General features: G+C 39.8%; 1 protein-coding gene across 1 annotated transcript; it reads right to left on the bottom strand.

Moving 5' to 3' along the window:
* Nucleotides 1-11,081: 11,081 nt before the first annotated feature.
* On the bottom strand, nucleotides 11,082-21,699 carry LOC114203919 (membrane-spanning 4-domains subfamily A member 12-like). Its single transcript, XM_088017470.1, has 6 exons — nucleotides 21,433-21,699; nucleotides 17,587-17,728; nucleotides 16,933-16,988; nucleotides 15,272-15,387; nucleotides 11,373-11,484; nucleotides 11,082-11,183 (listed from the first exon to the last, which is right to left on the bottom strand). Exons 1-6 carry the CDS (start codon nucleotides 21,697-21,699, stop codon nucleotides 11,082-11,084), a joined length of 795 nt encoding a protein of 264 aa, XP_087873596.1.
* Nucleotides 21,700-22,097: the final 398 nt, after the last annotated feature.

A 22,097-nucleotide genomic window follows, 5' to 3' on the forward strand; every position in this document is an offset into this window, starting at 1 on the left:
TTCAGTAAAGCTTTTAACCACTTATTTGCAATCCATAATCAGTTCAATGCAATTCATAATGCCATATTTGCATTTCAAAACCAAGTTCTTGTACTTAAATTCATCATGGGCTCATGATTTTTTTTTTTTCTGTCACATACTTGCTATCTAGTTCTTCTTTATGTGAAAGAACTTTTTCTGCCATCAGACAACTTACCAAAGTTGCTTCCACAATCCTAAAGTCTTCTCCTAGGGGTTCTTTTGTTGTTATCGCCCCCACCCCGTTATTCCTGCATTTCTGGTGTTCAGAAAACCTGGCTAATAACTATATCCTTTGTGGATGTGACATTACATTGTTCTACATCTTCTAACAGGTCTTACTTAGGTCAGTAACATGAATCATGCCACTTAGCCAGGTGATCATCTAATGGATGATATTAAACCCTGAATCTTGGTCCTTTCGAAAGGAGGGTTTGAATAAATGACCGCTCATTCCCTATACCCTTAAAATCTCATGATTTGATTATTTTAATGCGTCTTTGGTTTCTAAAATTGATTTTTGGTTTCTAAAATTGATATCTCTTAATTCTATAAAGTACAGAGACAGAAAAAAGCTAGGTAAGAATACAAGAGCTATTGACAGTAGAGAAAACAGTATGTTAACAACTTAAGTATAAAGAATAAGTTTCATATATTAAACAGCACCTTTGAGAAATGCCAAAGAAAGGCAGGCCTAAAGGCACCCAAGATTAAGATTAATCATTCTGTTATGCTTAAATAAAAGACATAGAATTACAGAATTCATATATAAAGTAATGAGGAAGTTATATCTAGATTGCTATTGTCACTTTTGAGAAAAAAGGAAAATAATAAAAAACAATTAGCCCTTTTTATATGTATAAAAATTCTCACAGTTGCTAGTGGAAACACCATGAGTGACTTGGGGAGAATATTTAGCATCCCTATAGTCTCCATCAGGCCCCCACCAAAACCACCCCAGGTGAAGTACCAAGAAAAAATAGGTTGCATGTGGTGTTTAAAATTCTTCAGCTTAATTGATGGACGAAAATAAGAAATTCTACAATATTGTTTCTGGAATAAATGATGGTTAGAATTTTTTAGAAAAACATTCTACAATACTCTATAACCCAGTTAATATCTCATTTTCGTAAAAAAAAAGATAAAAAATAAAAATTAATAATTTGTTTTTATTTTCTGGTGATCTCATCACTAATCCAAAAAGCAGCTGCAGAACAAGCCCCTAGCCCTTATTCCCAACCCGATCCTCATTCCCTACCCCTGCCTTAAAGACACAGGAATTCTGGAACAGTCACAGAGAGCTTATGTCTGGAAGCCACTTCTCCATCTTTAGCAGGGATGCGACTCCCGTCTTCAGAATAGAGTTCAAACTCTTTGGCAGGGCCGATAAAGCCCTTCAGGAGCCCTGCCCACTTTCTCGGCCTCGTCCAGCCCCTCCCTGGGTTTCTGCCCTAATGGCTCCAACAGCAACCTTCTTTGGGAAGCCTTCTCTGCCCCAGTCGTTAGTACTCCTCTCCTTGCCCTCCTACATCACAGTGTTGTCTAACTCTGGATGATCAGGACTGGCTCCCAAGGCAATGTGAGCTCCCGGAAGCCGAGGAATTCACTTCTCCACGTCCAGGGCCAGTCCTGGGCTGCGACCGAGGGGCTCACCCTCCATGAAGCGGACGGGGCTGGGCGCACAGGCGGTGGGTGAGTTCCAGCGACTGCACAAGGATGGACCGGGCAGGAGAGGGAAGGTGGGGGGCACCGAATTCTATCTCCGCGCCCCTTTTTCAGCTTTTAACACTTAAGAAATACTGTAAGCAAAGCGACATCATTACCCTTCATTTTACTTGTTCAAGGTCCTAAGGATCGAGTTTCGCCCTCTTGGGTCCAGGCCCAGGCTGAGGGGGCGGAGTCCCGGCGCGGGCCGGTCCCCTTGCCCAGGAGCGCTCCTCCAGCACCCGGTCCGGGTCCTCCCGCCAGTGCCCAGGCCCAGATCAGGAGGCAGATGTCAGTGGGCAGCGCCCTCAGGGCCAGGTTCCCAGACGCTGCCGGGCAAGCATCACTGAAGCAGCAAGGAGCCCAGGACCCAGCAGGCCCTCAGGCTCCTCAGGCCACGCGGGCCTCCAACGGCAGCGGCGAAGGCGCTGCCCTCGTGCGCCTGCGCACCCACTCCTGGTACGTGGCGGGGGCGGGGAAGGTCGTGTGCGCAGACTCACTAGGGCTTTGAGGACCACGTGGTCAGACTCGCGGGAACTACGGCTCGGTGTCTGGAGAAATGGCTTCTCTAAACATCTATTTCTGATATTGGCCCTTCTGGTGCATTCGCTGCAGAGCGACTCAGGATCACTGATGAAAAGTCAGTCCCTCACCTTCTCTGTCCTCAGAGGAAAATTGTAGCGCAAATGCATTTTAGGAGGTGTAAATATTGAAAAAGGCAGTTGAGTCAGTGACTACCCTCCACCTTTTTTGTTTTGTTTTTTTTAAAAAAAGTTAGAAGCCGAAGAAAGAAATAAATGAAGAAGCTATTTGGCAAGACACCAGAATGACTTTCTCATCCACCTGCTGAGGTGAGTTTACGTTTCAGTTTATACCTGGTATCAGTTTTCTATTTGATGGGGAGAGTTGTTAAAACAGTGTGTGTGAAAAGATGTGTAAAGAAGTAGAGGTAGCAACTGTAAGATTCTGAAGGGTCTGATGTGGTAGATGAGGAAGTCGCGGGGGGGAACCTCAAGCAAAAACTGTGATCTTAATTTAACTGAGAAGTACGGGTACTCCTGTTACGCAACACTCATGACTTACTGAGGCAGTAAAGTACCTGGAGAGCAGACATTCCTGCAGCTACTGAAAGTTATGAAGTCTCGTTTGTTCCAGGAAAATTTTGATTGGTATTTTGGGAAAATTAAAATTCAAGCTTGTGATGTAAATATTTAGTAAAACATAAATAATAGTAAAACATTCGGGAATAGAGACTGATTTTTCTTTTATAAAGAAATTGCCTAAATGACACCAACACCTTTTTTTATTTTTTATTTTTTTTTGCCAGAGCCAAATTACAGTTATATCTTAAAGCCACCGAGATTTTTTTATGATCATTTATTGTTCAAAAATCAGTTATAAACTCAATAACTTTATTATTAGTCTCATAGCTAGCTTCCTTATACATTGTGACTGTGCAGCCCTCTCAATTAAAAGAAAAAAAATATGTCCAGGATGTTCTAATGCCTTTACATTTTGTATTGGTCATTATATCACTGAGGATATGAGTTTTAGTTGTAAGTAATAAAGCTGTTTAGTTTCTGACATTAGGATTGTTCTTTTCTGCTTTACCTGTTTGTGAGCAGAGAGTAATCTGACAATACTAAGCATTCTATGTGCTGTAGAAGAACTCACTTGAATGGGTTTTCAATGTCAAGATTATGGAATTAGTAGAAATGAGAGTCAGTTCTGATGAGATGACTCCCTATTGTAACTTGCTACCCTGATTGATTGATTTTGAGAGAAGAGAGCTATCTTTTCCTTTCATCTAAGGTTTACCCAACAGTCTTTGGAAATTAGCTTGGATTTGATGATGTTCTTGGATGGGGACCAAATATGTATTTGTATTTGTTCAGTGAATACAAATACATATTCATATATATTCAGTATGAACATAGACAAGAATAGATGATAAGTCAAACTGTGGGATACGCAAAGTTCCTTGGCACTTCTTAATTCCTTTGATAATATTACAGATCAATCAACCAGTTTTGCTTTTCTCTATCCCTATAAACTGGGTTTAGAAATTTAGAATTAATTTCATTCTAATTTTTGTCACTTGGTTCTCAAAACTGCTTCCTTCAACAATGGAGAGGCAGTCAGTCATGCTATGACATCCAATATGACTTACTTTTTTTTTTTTTAGTTTTACTTTTGTCATTTAAAATATTTTTCCATGCAGGTTATGTTGTTAATTTCCCTTGAATCAGTTCTAAGAACAACAAAGGCATTATAAGGATAACAAAGACATTACTAGGAAATGTGCTGAGACCACTATGTTTGATATAATCAATGTTGTTAAGACCATTGTTGGGGGATCATGATAAGCATTCCATCAGCTATAAGCCCGCATAAAATATTTCGTCCAAATTGCTGTGAGGAATTGTATTTTACTTATGCACAGGACAAAACAGATACTTCCTCTGTGTAAACAGGTTATTCTAGTAAGAAAAATGGAAGTAAATCTGTATAACACTGGGGAAACTTAACAATTGAGTTTATTGTAGGTGTGCAATATGTGTATATTTGTATAAAATATAGTATATATGTATATGGATACACATACTTGAACACACACATGTATGTAGTAGATACTCATTTTCATATAGTTAGCGTTATTACCTTACTTTAAGGAAATGCTAATTAATAGTTTAAAAATTATTTTGCTCCCTTTTTTTTTTTTGCATTTACTATGTCCAGGCAATATGTTATGTGCTTTACATGTGTTTAAAGATAAAATCAGATACATCAAAAATTTGAAGAGTTTGAGCAAACATTGACTCGAATTGGGCAACACCAAATTGAAAATGGTTGGGAACACCTCATCAGCAGGAGCTAGGGGAAAGGTTTTTATCTAGAAGATGTGGAAGCAAAGCAAGGAAATTATTGGATCAGCTGTAGTTTAGACAGCTGCCTTATTTGAGAGAGCTTAGTTAGCTGTGGTTAGTTGTTCTTAAGTTTAATTTTCTCGGGTTGGAGTGCATTGATTCTGGCTTTGGTTTCGGTTTGCTTATGTAGGCTATCAAGGCGTTAGAACCGCTCTGGTCTCGGGGCGCCTGGGTGGCTCAGTTGGTTAAGCGACTGCCTTCGGCTCAGGTCATGATCCTGGAGTCCCGGGATCGAGTCCCACGTCGGACTCTCTGCTCGGCAGGGAGTCTGCTTCTCCCTCTGACCCTCTTCCGTCTCATGCTCTCTATCTCTCATTCTCTCTCTCTCTCAAATAAATAAATAAAATCTTTAAAAAAAAAAAAAGAATCACTCTGGTCTAACGGCCTTCTTGTTTAGCTGCTTTATTTAACACATTGGCTTATCCTACTTAAACTGAACCATTGTTATTATTTTAACTGGTGAAAATACTGAGGCCTGAGGAGGTTAGGGATCTTGTTCATAGTTGTACAACTTATAAATGTGCAAGTTGGGGTTCTAACTCTAGCAACCTGGCTCCAGAATCTGTACCCCTTTGCTTTCTCAGGCCTCCTTCAGGAAGAGCTGTGCTGTATGACCGTCGCAGAATTGTGTAAAGAATACTGTTGGTGAAATCACAAGGTCTAGGGATGGTTCTCAGCCCCACTTCTGGCTGTGTGTACTCCATTGTACTACTCTTTGACTTTGTTTTCCCCTCTGTCTTACAGTGTAAGTCCCTGACATTAAGCTTTTGATTGCCAGTGCATCCATTTCAAAGACATCCCTCTCAAATAAATGAATTGCCAGCTGTATAACACAGCTACTAGCAAAACAACTAGAGAAAAAATAGGCCACTCCACCTCAGAAGATTCCCTTTTAGAAAGCTCTGTCTGGTTAACGTAGATAACTAACTGCTGGAATGACCTCGCTTTTCCCTTCCTGTGCCCTAATTGCAGCTCTTATGTCTTAAATTCACTCATAAAGAGTGAACCCAAGAAACTGTAGGTACTCTACCTTCAACTCTAATAAAGGCAGAACCCCAGGTTTGTGCTTTCTCTCTGTCTCTCTCCCTTGCCACATGGCCCTTGGGGCATGCTGTGGACCTTCCAAGACTTGTGAGTAGTAAGTCCTGTCCTTCAAAGTTTCCTGATGGTTGTTGCTGAGGTGCAACCTACAATCACAGTAAGAACCACAAGGGTCATTCCCCCACTTGTTTCAGTAGGGGGAACATCTGGGGGGGCTGCCATGAGTAGTGGGGCTCAGGCGAGGGCCTTAGGCATTCAGGTCAATAACATCACTATCAGTAGGCTGAGACCAATAGAACTGGACATTGCAGCCAGCATTATATGACTATATGAAGTGATATTTGGCCAGAAAGTCTGTACCAGATTATAAGTGTTGCTAAGTTCTTAGGTGAGTGGCAGGAATTGTGAAAATAAAGTCAGATTGCGAGTGAGGTTTAAACTGGATAGGCACCACAAGTGGAGAAAGAGATTGGTGCAGCCCACTGAGTACCAGTGAGCCAGCCAGTAGAAGCAAGTAAAGGGATATTCATTTTTATTTTTTTAAAAGATTTTATTTATTTGAGAGAGAAATATTTATGTTTCTTGAGTGAAGTCTTTGTACTCAACTCCAGTGTTTATTACTTGTAAATAATAAGTACCTGCTTGTGGGGAGGGGCAGAGGGAGAGGGAGAAGCAGACACCCCGCTGAGCAGGGAGCCCGCTGTCAATGGTCATTGCCGGGCAAGGCATATCCATTTTTAGAGCGAAGTCTTGGCATTTTTTTTCAGTCTTCCTCACAGAGCAGGAGCCTCATTATAGTCCATGTGCAAATGAGAACTCCTCCTTTCTCCATGGGGATCAAGCCTGATTTGACCCAGGCTGGGAACTGGACTTCATGTCCTGCACTTACAGCTTGATCTTTAGATATTTGAACTCAAAGCTTCCTGCAGGATCTTTTCCCCTGATTCAAATCACTCCTACAAATAGATGCCTGGGGACCCTTGGCACCTCCCTCCCAGTCACCCAAATTTAGGATGGTTTTGGCCAGCAGCTGCTCCATGGGACAAGGGGACAGTTGTGACTGATTGATTTTTAAAGGGATTTAACAAATGCAAAATATACTCTGGAAAAACCTTTCAGAAATGTTGTATAGGCCTGGCATGAATCAGTGATATGTATGTATCTTTGATGTATTTGTAGATTCTGGAAAGATAACTCTGAATCCATGCATTTCATGAAATCTTGACCTAAGTCTTAGCATTTAGAATTGGTTGACGCCCTGGAGCTCTAGAAATCTAATAATAACCTGTGTTTTTCTGAGGAGGGAAGACACTAAATATAGGATGCACTTAGGTTTTCCTTGTATAGCTTCAGTTATATTTCTTGAGCGAAGTCTTGGTACTCAAACCCAGCATTTATTACTTTTATATGAAAAAAGCACATATATACTGGTATTAAGATAAAGCCTGCTCTATCCTGTTTTATATTACTCCAAATAAAAAGTATATAAAACCTTAATTTTATGTAATAGCTTAGCACAGTGTTTGGTCACAAAGTAGTAATGTAATTTTTTTTTTTTGAGCAAATGAATAAATAAATGAGTAAGTTTTTAGATAATCCAGAATGAAAATCCATAAGTCCTTTAATAATTTAGTGTTAGTATTATAAGTAATTTAGTATTTTAGTAATTTAGTATTAGTAATAGGCATATGACTTCTGTGCTGGGATATAATATTTCTACTCGTCACTTTCTCAGGTCTTGGGTCACAGGTGTATTTTTTGAAACCTTAGAAGATTTTAAACTTAAACTTTGATTTTATTTTTCACAGGAAATCTAACACTTAGATGACATAAGTATCCAAGGAACAGCATCCTTGTTTTTCTCAAGCACACAGAACCGTGCCCTGTACAGAGTAGGCACTCAATTAATTTTGATTCGTAAATGAATACTTTCCCCAGTTGCATAAAAACACGATTGCATTGTTTAAAATGAATCCACTATATAAGAATTTTATGCTTACAGCATAGTTAAAATTGTAGAAGTAGGCAGTCTTGTTTTTTACACTTTACAGCCTCAACTTAAAATACAAATTTTGGATGGTTGAAACCCAAATCTATTAGCATCTTTTGACTCTCCAACAAAAAGAGGAGTTAGGGGGGCAAATCCATTGACACTCTAGATATTGAGTTAAGGGACTCTCAGGTGGGATTAAAAGTAACAGGGTATAATAATTTTTGATGGCTGCATAATATTCCATTGTATATATATACCCCATATCTTCTTTATCCATTCATCTGTTGATGGACATCTTGGCTCTTTCCACAGTTTGGCTATTGTGGACGTTGCTGCTATAAACATTGGGGTGCACATTGCCCCTTCGCAGGTATTATGCTGAGCGAAATAAGTCAATCAGAGAAAGACATGTATCATATGACCTCACTGATATGAGGAATTCTTAATCTCAGGAGACAAACTGAGGGTTGCTGGAGTGGTGGGGGGTGGGAGGGATGGGGTGGCTGGGTGATAGACATTGGGGAGGGTAAGTGCTATGGTGAGCGCTGTGAAGTGTGCAAGACTGTTGAATCATAGATCGGTACCTCTGAAGCAAATAATATATTATATGTTAAAAAAAAAAAAGATAGCAGGAGGGGAAGAATGAAGGGGTGAATCGGAGGGGGAGACGAACCATGAGAGACGATGGACTCTGAAAAGCAAACAGGGTTCTAGAGGGGAGCGGGGTGGGGGGATGGGTTAGCCTGGTGATGGGTATTAAAGAGGGCACATTCTGCATGGAGCACTGGGTGTTATATGCAAACAATGAATCATGGAACACTGCACCAAAAACTAATGATGTAATGTATGGTGATTAACATAACATAAAAAAATACACCTAACATACCAAACATCAAAAAAAAAAAAAAAAAAAGTAACAGGGTAACTTTCAGGAGGCAAGTCCTGAAGGTAGTAGTACTATATCTCTAAAACCCCTCTCCCATCAGAGAGTTAGGTGGTTCCTTCCACATGTACTACACGTTTACTACAGAGAAACATGTTTGTTTGCTTGTTTTGGAGCTACTAATCTCTGATTCTATCCCAGAATAAGAGTGGGAATAATGGTTAGGAGCACTGCCTGAACTTAGGAGCCAGACTGCCTGGGTTCACATTCATGCTTCAGTCTTTGCTAACCGCGTATCTTAATGGCAAGTTTTTAATCTTTCTGCTATAGTTTTCTCATCTGGAAATGATGCTGATTATAGTATTTGTTTCACACAGGTGTTGTGAGCATTAAGTGTATTAACTTATATAAGTGTTTGGGGATGTGCCTAGCACATAGAGTGGGCTAAATATTTGCTATTATCATTATTACTACTACTAAAGTAAAATGAAGATGGAATATGTTTGATGGAAATTTATTTCAAAAATCAACTTTCTAGAAATGCTTCTCTTCCATAAAGCAAGTCTTACTTTTTAAGTCGTTTATATAGATTTACGGTATGCCAATCCTACAGCCATTCTGGGGACACTATTTAGTTCCTAGACCTTCAGACCATGGAGTATATGTCTTTACTTTCACTTAGCTGCCAAGCTTCATGGTAAAGGACACAGCATTCCTGATCACCCAGATTGCTGAATAGTTGGGACCCACGCAGACCAGGAAATTTGGAACTATGAAACATTCACCTGCCATAATACATCTGCTTTCCCAGATACAGAAATTGCATTCTTCTCATCTGCCTCCTCCTTGATTTTGATTTCTCTACCTACTCTTTCCTTATATGTTTTGTCCCATTTGGCTTTTAAAAATAATTCTCAAGCTTCAACAATAGGCATTACTTTGCTGTTTCCAAACTGTTTTCATATAATGTCTTATTTGATCTTTTTTTTTTTTTAAAGATTTTATTTCTTTGAGAGAGAGAACGAGATAGAGTGTGGGGGGGGAGGGTCAGAGGGAGAATCAGACGCCCTGCTGAGCAGGGAGCCTGATGCTGGACTCGATCCTGGGCCTCCAGGATCATGACCTGAGCTGAAGGCAGTCGCTTAACCAACTGAGCCATCCAGGCGCCCATCTTATTTGATCTTTAACAGCTCTGCTGGAGAAAGGCAGATAGCAATTTTTGATCAATTGATCTGTCCTTTTTTCTTTTCTTCTCCCCTTAATCCAGTTTGGGTTCATAGTCCATCGTTGGAGCAATACTTTTGGCGATATCCCACGCTTTTTTGCCCCTTTGGTATTTTATCATTCCCTCTTGAAAAACCCTAATCCTGGATGAAACCAAATAGGCACTTTATCTGGATTCACACTGAGCAACCAAGTCTTGCTGAAGCAGTCAGTTTGTTTGTGCTGTAAATTTGTGACCACTCCTTCAGATGTGCCCTCGGTACAGCCTGGCAGTCCTCTTCTGTTTCTCTGATTAGTTTATTCTCTATTTCCATGACTTTTCCAACACTACCCTTTCTGTTTAATATTCTGATTCTACACATGGTCCCCACGTTGGGCATGACCTCACTTCTGCTTTGATGGGGATGACACGAGCCATCGTAATGGAGCCTCCTACATACTCTGTACCATCCCTGCAAACCTCCTGATATCTGCAATAAGGACATCTTCCTTTCTTTCTGTTATATGGATAAACCACCCTTCCTCATGACTTAGGCCATGCCTTCCATATACACTTTTGATTTCTTGATATACTGCGATCATCCCTTTTCTCTGGTATATTCAATAGCTTTCTATCTTATCTGGATTGTTCCCGTTGGCTTTTAAACATGCCTGTGTTTTCCCTGTTTCAGAAACAAAACAGCCATAACCCAAGTAGAACTCCCTCAGTGTACCATCCTTGGCCTGTTCTTGCCCCATTGCAAATGAGTTTAGTGTACATGAAAATACTCTGTAAATAGCAAAGCTTTGTAGCTATCCAGGAGGCAGGGTTTGATGAAATTAATGTACAAAATACTGTGAGCCATTTTCAGTCTTCTGGCCGTCTGCCTCGCCAGCGTGGTAATGGTATGTAGGAAGAAACAGTGGCAAGGAAATACATGAAGTTATCATTAGTGATAAACTATGAAAAATCTCATAAACACAGTCTTGAAAGATGAGCAATCATCATGGACAGTAGAGGCCAGCTTCTTAAGAAGTTCCCGCAGAGCAGTTTAACCTCATGAGATTGCATAGTGCTCCTTTTTGTTTTTAGCCAAATTCTTTTTAAAGACTTTATTTATTTTAGGGTGAGGGGGGAGCGTGTGTGCACATGAGTAGGAGGGGCAGAAGGAGAGGGAGAGAGAATCTGAAGCTGACTCCGCACTGAGTGCGAAGCCTGACACAAGGCTCCATTTCACGACCACAACCTGAGCGGAAACCACAAGTCCGATGCTCAACCGATTATGCCACCCAGGTGCCTCTCCTGTTTGTTTTAAGTGGCATTAGTGAGGTTGCCATCCCTTCTGGGAGGAGCTGAGGAAAACCCTGGTACCATGGAGCTGGCTGTATACACACTGGAAATAACCAGGACAGGCTGGAATGAATGAAACAAGCAGTATTGTTACTACAGTCCTATTCGGCCCTGTGCCCCCCCCTCCTCCCTGCTCCATGACTCAAGGACAAAGTACACTCTAGTTAACCCACAGGGGGATTTAGCTGACACTTGTCTGTATTTCTCCAGCACATACGGCAGAATATTTTACAGAGAAGAAGCCCAGCTCACCCTGTTGGTTTTGGTGATTGCTCGTTTGGCAAAATAGGCTGTAGTACAATTTGTGCAGAACTCCAAGAGAGGGAAGATAATCAGCATGGCTGCAATTCCGTTCCCAGAAAGGTGAAATCAGGAAAAAACATACCAAAATTTTGACTAATCAAGAAGTCACACAAGCTTCAAAAGTTATTGACTCATCAAATGTGCCATTGCTCTTACTCCGCTTACTCCATGATTGTTTCTCTGTTATCATCAAATGCTTATTTCCGGGGAATGTGAATTAATTTTCAATTTAAAATGCCAGAAGATTTTCCTTTTCTCCAGCAGACCATTTAGAAACATCAGAAAGGAAGTATATATTTTTTTCTTTCAATGGCTTTCTTGTTTTTATAAAAATGTAACCTACTTATTAAAAGAAGTCAAGCTATATAGAACACAGTCGATCATTCCTAATGTCACTGCCTAGAAATAAGCTACATTGAAATTTGATGCCTATTATTCTAGATCTCTCTGTAGAGGCCAAAAGGCAGATCAAGAAGTGGATGCATGGAGAGACAGCAAGAGAGGAAGCGGAACAAGAGAGGGGATGAGAGAGCAAGAGAAAGAAACATTGTTTTTGAAGAATGGAATGGTTTTGTACTTATGTTTTGAAGTAAAAGTATTACGTGATTTTTAAAAGAATAGAAATGAGTAAATTAAGTCTGCAAAAATTGAAAGTTTAGGGAATCCATGAAGAAGCTGAAGTAATTTTAAACTAACAAGTTTCTATTTTGGACAGTCTGAGATGGCTGCTACGAAAAATGAGCCAAGTGGCACTCTCATTTGATATCTCTCTCCTGTTCCCTCTCTTCACTTCCCAGTTTTTGGTGATTATGTCATTTTTTCACTTTTTTGGGGGGGGTGAACATTAAAAGCTTTATATTCACTTCTGTAACTGTCATTTCTCCAGTTGTTCAGTCTTACAGTCTTAGATGAATATTTAAAGGGTTTAGTCCTCTTCACTCATCTCTTTACACAGCTTCTCCCTGCCTTTCTGATCTTAATTTAATTTATCTCCTTTATGGTAGAATATTCTTTTTTTTTTTTTTTTTTTAAAGCACCAGTGTGTTGTTGTTTACTGAGAGTATCTTCTTTTTGCTTTTATACTTGTATAAGAATTTGATTGGATGTGTTATTCTTGAGTCACAATTTCTGTTCATCAAAATTTTATGACGTTGCTTCACTGTCTTCCCTCATTGAACATTGCTGTGGTGGAGACCGAGGCACACTGATTTTTTTCCAGCTCACAGGTAATTGGGTTTTTCTGCCTGAAACCTTAAAGAACCCTTTGTTGTACCTTCTATCTTAACAAGGGTCTATATATGTATCTGTGTCATCTATCTCAATTATTTTACATCTCTTTCTCCCAGTATAGGTTATTCCCTTTCAATGTGCAAAGTCAGTTATTCTCTTATTTCAGGATCTTTTTTTCAGTATTACTGGATACTTTTTTTTCTGTACCATTTGTTGGATTCTCTAACGCAGGAACACCACTTATTATGTTGGATGAAACTTGCCTGTCTTCCGTGTTTATCATCTCTCTGATTATTTAATATATTTGTCATTTTCTTCTGTGAAGACTGTGATTACAGTTTTTCTCTCTACCGTTTTTATCTGAGTCCATTCTATTTCTTGCTAGATCTATCTAGTAAAGATATGATTTCTTTACTAGATCTGTCATAGTGGTTTGGGGTACTCAGTTGGTTTCTATAGTGCTGCAGTGTTCTTTTTTTCCTCCTGTCATTTTATTTTCTTATTAATGATTTTCAATAGTATAAAATGCTCATGGGGAATCTTCTATAGATAATTGGGTAATGTTTCTTCCATTTTTTTTTTTTTAATCTGTACCATTGACATGCTATGGTATAACATGGCTTGACCTGCTACTTGGAAATTCCTTTTGTTGTCTCTGTGTTAAATTGAAAAATGTATACCTAGGATTGAATTGAATACGAATTCCTGAAACCCAAGTGGTATGTCTGGGTCACATGGTAATCACAGACTAGAGTCACTGTTTCATAGAACAGGAATTTGAGCTAAAATTTGAGGATGTGGCTTTCCAGATTAGTAAGGAATCTAACCGTGAGAATGAGGAAACTCAGTGTTTTCCTGATTTATGTGACTCATATCCCCATCAAACCAGGGCACATCTTGTGAGGAAGAGGGAAGGCACATGTGTTTGCTCCATTTTATCATCTGACATGTCTTTTATTCGAATCAGTTGAATTGTATTGTTTGCTCAAAATAAATAATAGACATCTGAGTGTTCCTGCTGACCCGCTAACCCACGGGAATCTTTAGTCTTTTTTCCTTTCATTTCTTCATTTAATCACTCTAATGTATTTGGATAGTTTCCCTACCATTTTTTTTTTCAATTTTCTTGTTCTTAAAGTGAACAACTGTATATAGGCTTTATATTTGTTCGATACGGTATAGGTGAGTTTTCCTTGGTTCTTTTTCTACTTAACTACATCCACTTTGTCTTCCTTGTTTCCAGCTTCAGTTTCAGGGCCAGACATTGTTTTATGTTCATTTTATGGAATGCTAACCATGCAGCTGTAGCAGTGAAAGAAATGGCTTAGTTGGCACTGAGCACAATTCTTGCTAGTGAATGTAGACTTTGCTTTCTCTTTCTTTTGAGAAATATCTATACTCAGACCTGCTCCAGGGTCAGAGGTATATTCTTTTCCTGTGGATTTCTGTTCATTCCTCCTCGTTATCAAGGTGCACTGGAATATGTTAATTCTGGTGACATTTCCTACTTTTCTTGAGGTCCTGAGGTGCTACACAAGGGCTTTTACCATTCAGGATTTGCTTTATACATTCTTTTTATTTTTAAAGATTTTATTTATTAGAGAGAGAGTGAGTGCACAAGCAGGGGGAGGGTAAGGGGAGAGGGATAAGCAGACTTCCTGCTGAGTGGTGAGCTGGATGTGGAGCTCGATCCTAGGATCCTGAGATCATGGCCTGAGCTGAAGTCAGATGTTTAACTGACTGAGCCACCCAGGTACCCCTGCTTTATGCTTTCTTAAAATTGACTGCTCTCCACCTAAGTCTTCTTAGCTCCAGATTGGAGAGCATTAGTGAGACTTGTCTGTATTTTAGGGTGTCCTGCTTTTCTTAGTTTTGTTTCTGGGGAATAAAAAACAGGATCAGGAGCTGTACTTCCTCTACCACCTCGAGACACAGCAGAATCATTTGGTTTTTTTACTTGGATGCCAATTTAAAAGGTAGTTTTTGAGTAATTTTTGTTTTTTGGTTTGGTATTAATAGAGGATAAATTTTGTGTTCTTGATTCTCTCCACCTCTCTTACCAAAGAGTTCCCTCATATTCTTGCCTTCTTATAAGTACTTCCGTACACTTTCTCTGCTCTTGGGGTAATTGTCAGAGTCCATGCTTTGCCTAATATGATAATGAATGGGTGATTCTATTTTGAGAACATTCAGAGGCGTTTCATTTTGAAGTTGTTTGGTTCTTTGAATTTCTCTAATAAAAGTGAAAGGTCCTTGTTGCAGCCAGTTTCCCCTCATCCCATTCTTACTCTAAAATGAAACTACTCAATAACTTGACTACCTTATTTACGTAGAATTTAAAATCTTTGGAAAATTCTATCTTGGTATCTTTCAGTGTTTTCCCCATTGTTCACCTGATTAACAGTGAGACCAATAAAAGATGCCCTTTCTGCCCCAGTCCATCTGTAGAGGTAGCTCTCCTACTTCTTCTGCAGTCCTAGAGATCATATGACCAGGAGTAGGGCTGGGATAGAAAAAGGGATTTTCCACTAGGGCTACCGTACAGTCATAAGAGGTTAAAACATAGACTGGCCCTGTGGGTGTGGAGACGGGCATGTGGTAGGTCTGGGGTACTTACGACTGCCCAGTAGTCTTGGTTGGGTAGGCCACTGATGCTCACGTCTATCAACAGCAGAATCACTCCAATGAAGGCAAAGAAAGCACTGACAATGTTCATTCCTAAGCTGCTTTTGATCTAATGGAGATGACAGGAAAAATAAATCATATATAGGAGAAAAAAAATTAATGAAGTAAGAATCAGTTAAATGTAATGGTTCTTAATCTCTGAAATCTTGAAAAAAATTTTGAAGATGAAATGACTTTTTTTCCTCTGCTTTTCTGAGTTTTCATGAAAACTATTCTGTATGCAGCCTAAATGTAGTGTACTTCTGAAATCTGTAGAAAAATGTAAATAATGCAAAGCAGAAGCTCATCTCTTAGGTTTGCCTAAAAGCCTCACACACGATAACAATTATATTACCTTTTTAAAGTAATAAAACAACAGATAAACCATTAATGAGCATTTTTCTGTGACAGGCACTGTATTAAATTATTTAAATACAGTATCTCATGAAGCTCTTACAACTACCGTATGAGGTAATACTACGTAGCATCCAATTTTATAGATGGAAAAGCATGTATGCAAAAGCATCTTTGCTAATAAATTTAGAAATTGACAAAAACCCTGAAGTCTTTCTAGGGACTAGATAAAAAACCCCAGATTTAGAAGGAGGAACTCATTAGGCTTTTGTGGGTAGAGGTGTATGGGTAGAGTACAAAACTTTCCTGTTTCTACAAGAAGATTTTGACAGATTCTGTGGTGGGACAACCTCAGTTAGAGGGAAGGATCCATAAATGGTGAAGAAAAAGGGTGTTCTAGTTTGTTTTTTGATTACAACAGAAGTGGTTAATTGGGATTAGGCTGATTAGTTTAGTCCAGTTTAGTTTAGCCTAGTCTTTAGTTTCTAGTCTAGTGTTTAGTGTCTAGTTTAGTGTCTGTTCTAGTCTCTAGTCTCTGGTGGCTAGGAGAACGTGAGCAGCAAGATTCTGTGTTCCCATTTTTCCATTCTTTCCTCTTGTGCTGGATTAAATATAATCTTGAAACCACTTCTGCTTTGGTTGTCATTATTTCTTGGCAAATCATTTTCTCCTGTTTCAAAAGTAGACCAGGAAATTGTAAAAGGTGGAGAGCTGTGACCAAGAGAATTGAAAGACCTGTCTCAGTGATTATTTTTATAAACTTTTTGTGTACCCAGTTGGTGCTTTTAGTGATGATTTAACACACTGTAAAACAAAAGTCAAATCTGAGTAAAAATAGATACGTGCAAATAAAAAATAACAAAGGCAAGGCAGAACTGAGAAATGGCAAATGAATAATAGAGTCTTTGATAGTGAAATGGCAGGTGGGTATTTCCTGGCTCCTATATTCTGCTTTGGACTTCCCCTAATGCAGTGTGACCCAACTGAGCCAGGTAGCTTTTGGGATAAAGCTAAACAACCTTATCTATAGCACTTCTCACTTTTGTGATTAAAAGAGTCAGAAGGTGGGGCTCTTCCATTGATGAGTGGCAAATTGTGTGGACCATGCTGGGGCGCACATGTCATGAAGGCAGTCAATAGAAATATTTTTGGGAAAAAGTGTTCCCCTTTGCATTTGCTGAATCCACTTTCTCAATTTTCCTCTCCAAATCAACTAATGAATCTTCAAAAGAGTTTAAAAAGTAGAAACATTCTGACTTACCAGACTAGGAGAAAGTTTCTTGGACGCCAGTATAGAGAGAGAACAGTAGTAATGAACTGTAGAAACAGACACATTTATTTATGAAAGATGGGTTCTTCAATTCTGGGAGCTTCTCTCTTTGCAGGAAAGATGGGTTTATTTATGTTCATCTAGTTTCCCTCTCAAAAATTCCTCTCATGCTTCTGCATTTTTCTGGAGTAACTTTCAGAGATTGTTTTTGTTTGACTTCTCCATTTGTTTCTCTCCTTAGTTTCTCGCATATAAGGAGCTCATTTTTTTGTGAGCTTACCTGTTCTGATGACCTCCGAGCTCACAGCTCAGTCTCTTGTCATTATCACTTGCATATTTTTAATCATGCTCCCCATCACCTCCTTTTGCCTCTCCACCCCAGTGCATACATTTCCATCTCAAATGTAATCAGGAACTAAAATTTTGGCTTGTTGGTTACTTGATCAGAGTAAACTTGAGGGTATGAATTTAAACTGCAGGTTAAAATGGAGGACAGAAGCTCTCCCTTGTTTATAACCAACCAGAGCTGTTATTTATCAATTTTCCAGCTGATCTGATGCGGGGCTTATCAGAAAATGAGTTGTGCATAGGCTGGGGGTAGCCGTCCTTGATAAACTGAGAAGGAGAGGTGTTCTAGCAGTCTACTCACAGAGATGCCACCCCAGAATGGATATCCACTAATAAAAGCAAAGGAAGCAAATCCCAAAACTTGTCTATAAACGACGTTCATGAAACCTAAAATAATTCCGAAACCAATGTGCATCAATCCAATCATGATCTGGATTGCCTGAAAAAAGAAAACAGGCATGTTAAAGTTGCTTCTTCGTTTACAGGCACTAATGAGACATTACTGACATTGCTGCTACTGCTTATTTATTGTATCCTCTGTCAAGATGCACGAGTGTCCTTTAGGCATGCCTACCTGTACAGCAGGACGTGGGCCATGAAGATTTTGGCATACAATGGAGCCAGGCCCTCAGCATAGGCCTTGTTTGAGGTATTTGGGGTGGCTTGTAAGAGTGGCCCAAGGAGAGTTCTTTAGAAGCTGCTACTTGTTAAGCATGCATTGGTGTCCCCTGAGAGCCTCTAAAAGACTCTCTGAAAAAAATGCTTTAACTGTGACTTTGATGACTGTTTCAGATGGACCTATTCTCTGCATGGCAGATCCCAGTTATGGGGAAAATATCCATGAAGGAAGTATCAATGAATTTATGGGGCATTAACTGCATATTTCATAATATTCTAAACACTTCACATTTATGGTTTCATGTAATCTTCCCAGCGACTGGTTGGAGACGCAGAGGTGTCTGTTTTAGTCTTCTCAGGCTGCTATAAGAAAATACTGTGCTACCCTCTGGGTAGCTTATAAACAACAGAAATGAAATGTATTGCTCACAGTTCTGGAGGCTGGGATGTTGCAAGTTCATGAAGGTTGCTTCTAGTGAGCCCTCTCCCTGGTTCCTAACGGTGCCTCCTCATTGTGTCCTCACGTAGTGGAAAAGGCTCAGGATCTCTGAGGAACCTCTTTCATAAGCCCATTCATGGGGGCTCCACCTTCATGAACTAATAAGTACCTCCTAAAGGCCCACGCCCTAATACTATCATTGTTAGGGTTAGGATTTCAACATAGGAGTTTTGGGAGGTCATTCAGACCATAGCAATGTCCAAACAATTACTGAGCGGCAGATCTGGAAAGTTAATACAGCAAATTGATTCCAGCACCCATGTCTTTTAACTATTAAATATGGCCTCCCCTCAGGCTCAGCTCCAGCTCTTCTATGAAGTTATCTTGATTATATTAGTCAATTTAAGCTATCTTTTTTCTTCCTAAATTTCTGTTTTATCTGTAAATTATACATCTTATTACTTGGTTTTGTACTCATTTATATTGTTATTTTTTTTAATTGCAGGTATGCAAACATTTTCTTATTGGCCAAGACATATTCTCAAAGACAGAGGATACATCTTTGTACCTCTTAGAATACCTTCTTTCATCCTGAATAAACAGATTTGTGAGAAGTAAGTGCTTGTAGTTTGGGCCAGAAGCTAACCGTAGATTTACCATTTGTTTCTTCCTAAGCTTACATCTTATCTGTCCAAGAAGACTACAAATACAAATATTGCTGTGTTTATTTCTTCAATAACTTCCTATTAAATACAGTTAAGATATTAAGTCGAATCAGAATTGGAAAAAATCACAGCTTCCTAAATAATGCTAAGAGATTAATAATTTTCTTTTAGTAATGAATTTCTTTGAGAGTAATAAAAACTATGAATCTTCTCCTTGAAAATCTATTCTTACACATCCATACATACACACGCCACACTTTTGCATATGACTTCAGAGGTGTCATGGGCTAAAGCCAGTCATGGATCTCAGTTGAAGGACTCCTGCATTAGGCATTATAATTGGTTTTTACAAGCTCTTCCTTAGAGCGGCAATTCAGTCATCTGGCCACAAACTTCTTATTCTCATCCTTGCTGTCATCTTGATGGCAGTTAGATATTGGATTAATACTGGCTTACTTTTCTCCCAGTGTGACGCTGACTCTACCATTTACTGACCAAACTTGCCTACGGGCCAGACAGTAATTTGGTTGTTTAACTCACTCTGGAGTTTTGGCCACAGAACCACTTTGAGTTCTGAGTCAACTGGGGCAGATGCTCCCTGTCCTACCACCTGAGGCCCCTGCATTGTTATGACTGGGAGCTACTGATAGCATAAGTGTACAATCTTCAGGGAGAAGAAGTAGCTTCTGCAAGAACAGCATCCTTCACTTTAAAGTGCTTTTCTTGAGTACCTCTTTGTTCCCAGGCAGAATGCTCCAGGGTTTCCCCACTCCACTCAGTACAAACCAGAGCCTCTGTCCTCCAGGCCTCACAGGGTCTAGCCCCCACCCCTCCTCTGCCGTCCTTGAGGCAACAACCTCCCTCCATCATACTGTTCTACTTTACTGGTCTCCTCCCTGTTCTTCAAACACAGCACACGTTTTCCTCTAAAGACCTTTCCAACTTTACCTGGAAGCTCTTGCCCAGATGACTCTGGCTTGCTCCTCCCCTCATGTCTTTGCTCAAATGTCATCTTCTAAGGAAAGCCTACTCTGATCAACTTGAAATGGCTTACCCATACCCTTCACTGCCTGGTACTAATTATTAGTCGTTTTACACTTCTTTATTCTGTCCAAATCAAGTATCACCTTTTTTAAAAAATTTTTTATTGTTATGTTAATCACCATACATTACATCATTAGTTTTTGATGTAATGTTCCATGATTCATTGTTTGTGTATAACACCCAGTGCTCCATGCAGAGCATGCCCTCTTTAATACCCATTACCAGGCTAACCCATCCTCCCACCCCCTCCCCTCTAGAACCCTCAGTTTGTTTTTCATGTGTCACTTTCTAACACATCATGTACTTTAGGTCTTTTTTATGTGTGTAGTCTGAGCTCTGTGATTCTAACCTATGTGAGGGCAGAGGTTGTGCCTGTTTTGTTCTCTGTAGTCTTCCCAACACCTTTGTGGGGTCGGCTTTGTGGGATGCCAGTTTGTCCCTTTGCTCAGTGGGAGTAGGGAATTTCCTTTCTCTGCCAGTAGGAGGATCTGAGGGACCACCCCCACAGCCTAGATCTGCCTGCTAGAGGGGGCAATGCTTATTTTTACTTTTCTAAAGTGGTAGAACTTGAAATAGGTAGTAAGATGGCTGGACGAGTTTCTGGTACATAGTGAGCACTCAGTATAACTTACTGAATGCTCTAGCAGAGAAGTTAGAACTGCACACAGGGAGAGACAGTACTGTGTCATGGAATTGTTGGTGGCATGAATGAGGTACCTGGAAAGCACAGCAAAAACTAACAATTCTGTCTCTGCAGGTGGATCTTCATCTACAAGTAGGGCATGTCTGACAATGCTTACATAAACAAGATTATGAGTGTTTAAAGCACCCTTTGTAGAAGTAACATGGCAGTTAAGTCATAACGTGTGCACAGGCCCTGGGTGAGAGGCACAGCAGATGGACTGGCCATGAATTCTTCCGCTCCCAGTTTCCCCAGACTGCCCATTTATAGTTGTTTCTGTTTTTAAGGCAGCTGTCAATGTTCATTTTAATGAGAATTCACCTATATACAAATACCAGGCTTGCACTACTGAGACAGGATTGAGGGTGCCCAAAGTGTCCTTTGCAGAAGTGAGATCAAGCTAGAAGTGGTGGTGTTTCCATAATGTCAGCGTCACTGAATCATCCTGCTAGGAAGAGTCCTTTGTCACCTGTTAGGGTCTTTCTTGAATCTAAAATAAAGTGAACTCAGGGTAAAGTCTGTATGCAGATGAATTATTTCTGCTTTAAAGGGACACAGTTTCCAGAGTGACATTCAGAACTTTTTAATGATTGAATATAGGTCATGAGATCATAAACTTTTCTCCACCTATAACTTACAAGTACAGTATAACCTTGCGAATGCAAAATTAAAATTCTCATAGTAATTAGACTTACCCCTAATATCTTTGCTTCTTCTGCGAAGTTTATGGTTGCTGTTTCTGTAGCTGGGATTACCACCTGTGTGTTTCCCTGGTCTTGCTGACTGTTGGTGATGATTCTTGGAGACCCGAAGAGGGAAGGCTGACCACCCTGAGCTTGGTTTCCCAGGTGTGTGAAACCCGTGGTTTGTTGAGACCTGGGAGCCATGATGTTGTTTGGTGGATAAGGAGTGAGGATGGTTTCATACATTCGGGGCTGGGTTGTTGGCTGGGATGACATCATTATGTCCTAAGTACTACAAAACATAACAAACTGATCACTTTACCCACACACACAAAAAAAAGTTAAAGAAAATCTTGTCAAATGTCAAATTTCTATGTAAATACTATAGAGCAAGTGAGCAAATAATGGGCAATGACAACCAATGTAAACATGATCCTTATTTGACTTTGGAATCCATACACCCTGTAGTTCAAAGGAAGTGAGGGAGCGGAAGATAGGAGTAATTTTATTTTCCAATTCCTATTTGATGTTGTAAAGTATTTGTATATATTAACCTTCCTTGAGTTCATGGCATCTGAAGGACAACAGAGGGAGGGAAGAGATGGTGGTAGGCAGAATAATGCACCTTCCCTTCCCCAGAAATGTCCACATTCTAATCGAGGAAGCCATGAGTGTGT

The sequence above is a fragment of the Eumetopias jubatus genome, unplaced genomic scaffold (genome assembly GCF_037043125.1).
Source record: "Eumetopias jubatus isolate StellerSeaLion01/CBP00866 unplaced genomic scaffold, mEumJub1_p1.0 scaffold_13, whole genome shotgun sequence".
Taxonomy (NCBI): Eukaryota; Metazoa; Chordata; class Mammalia; order Carnivora; family Otariidae; genus Eumetopias; species Eumetopias jubatus.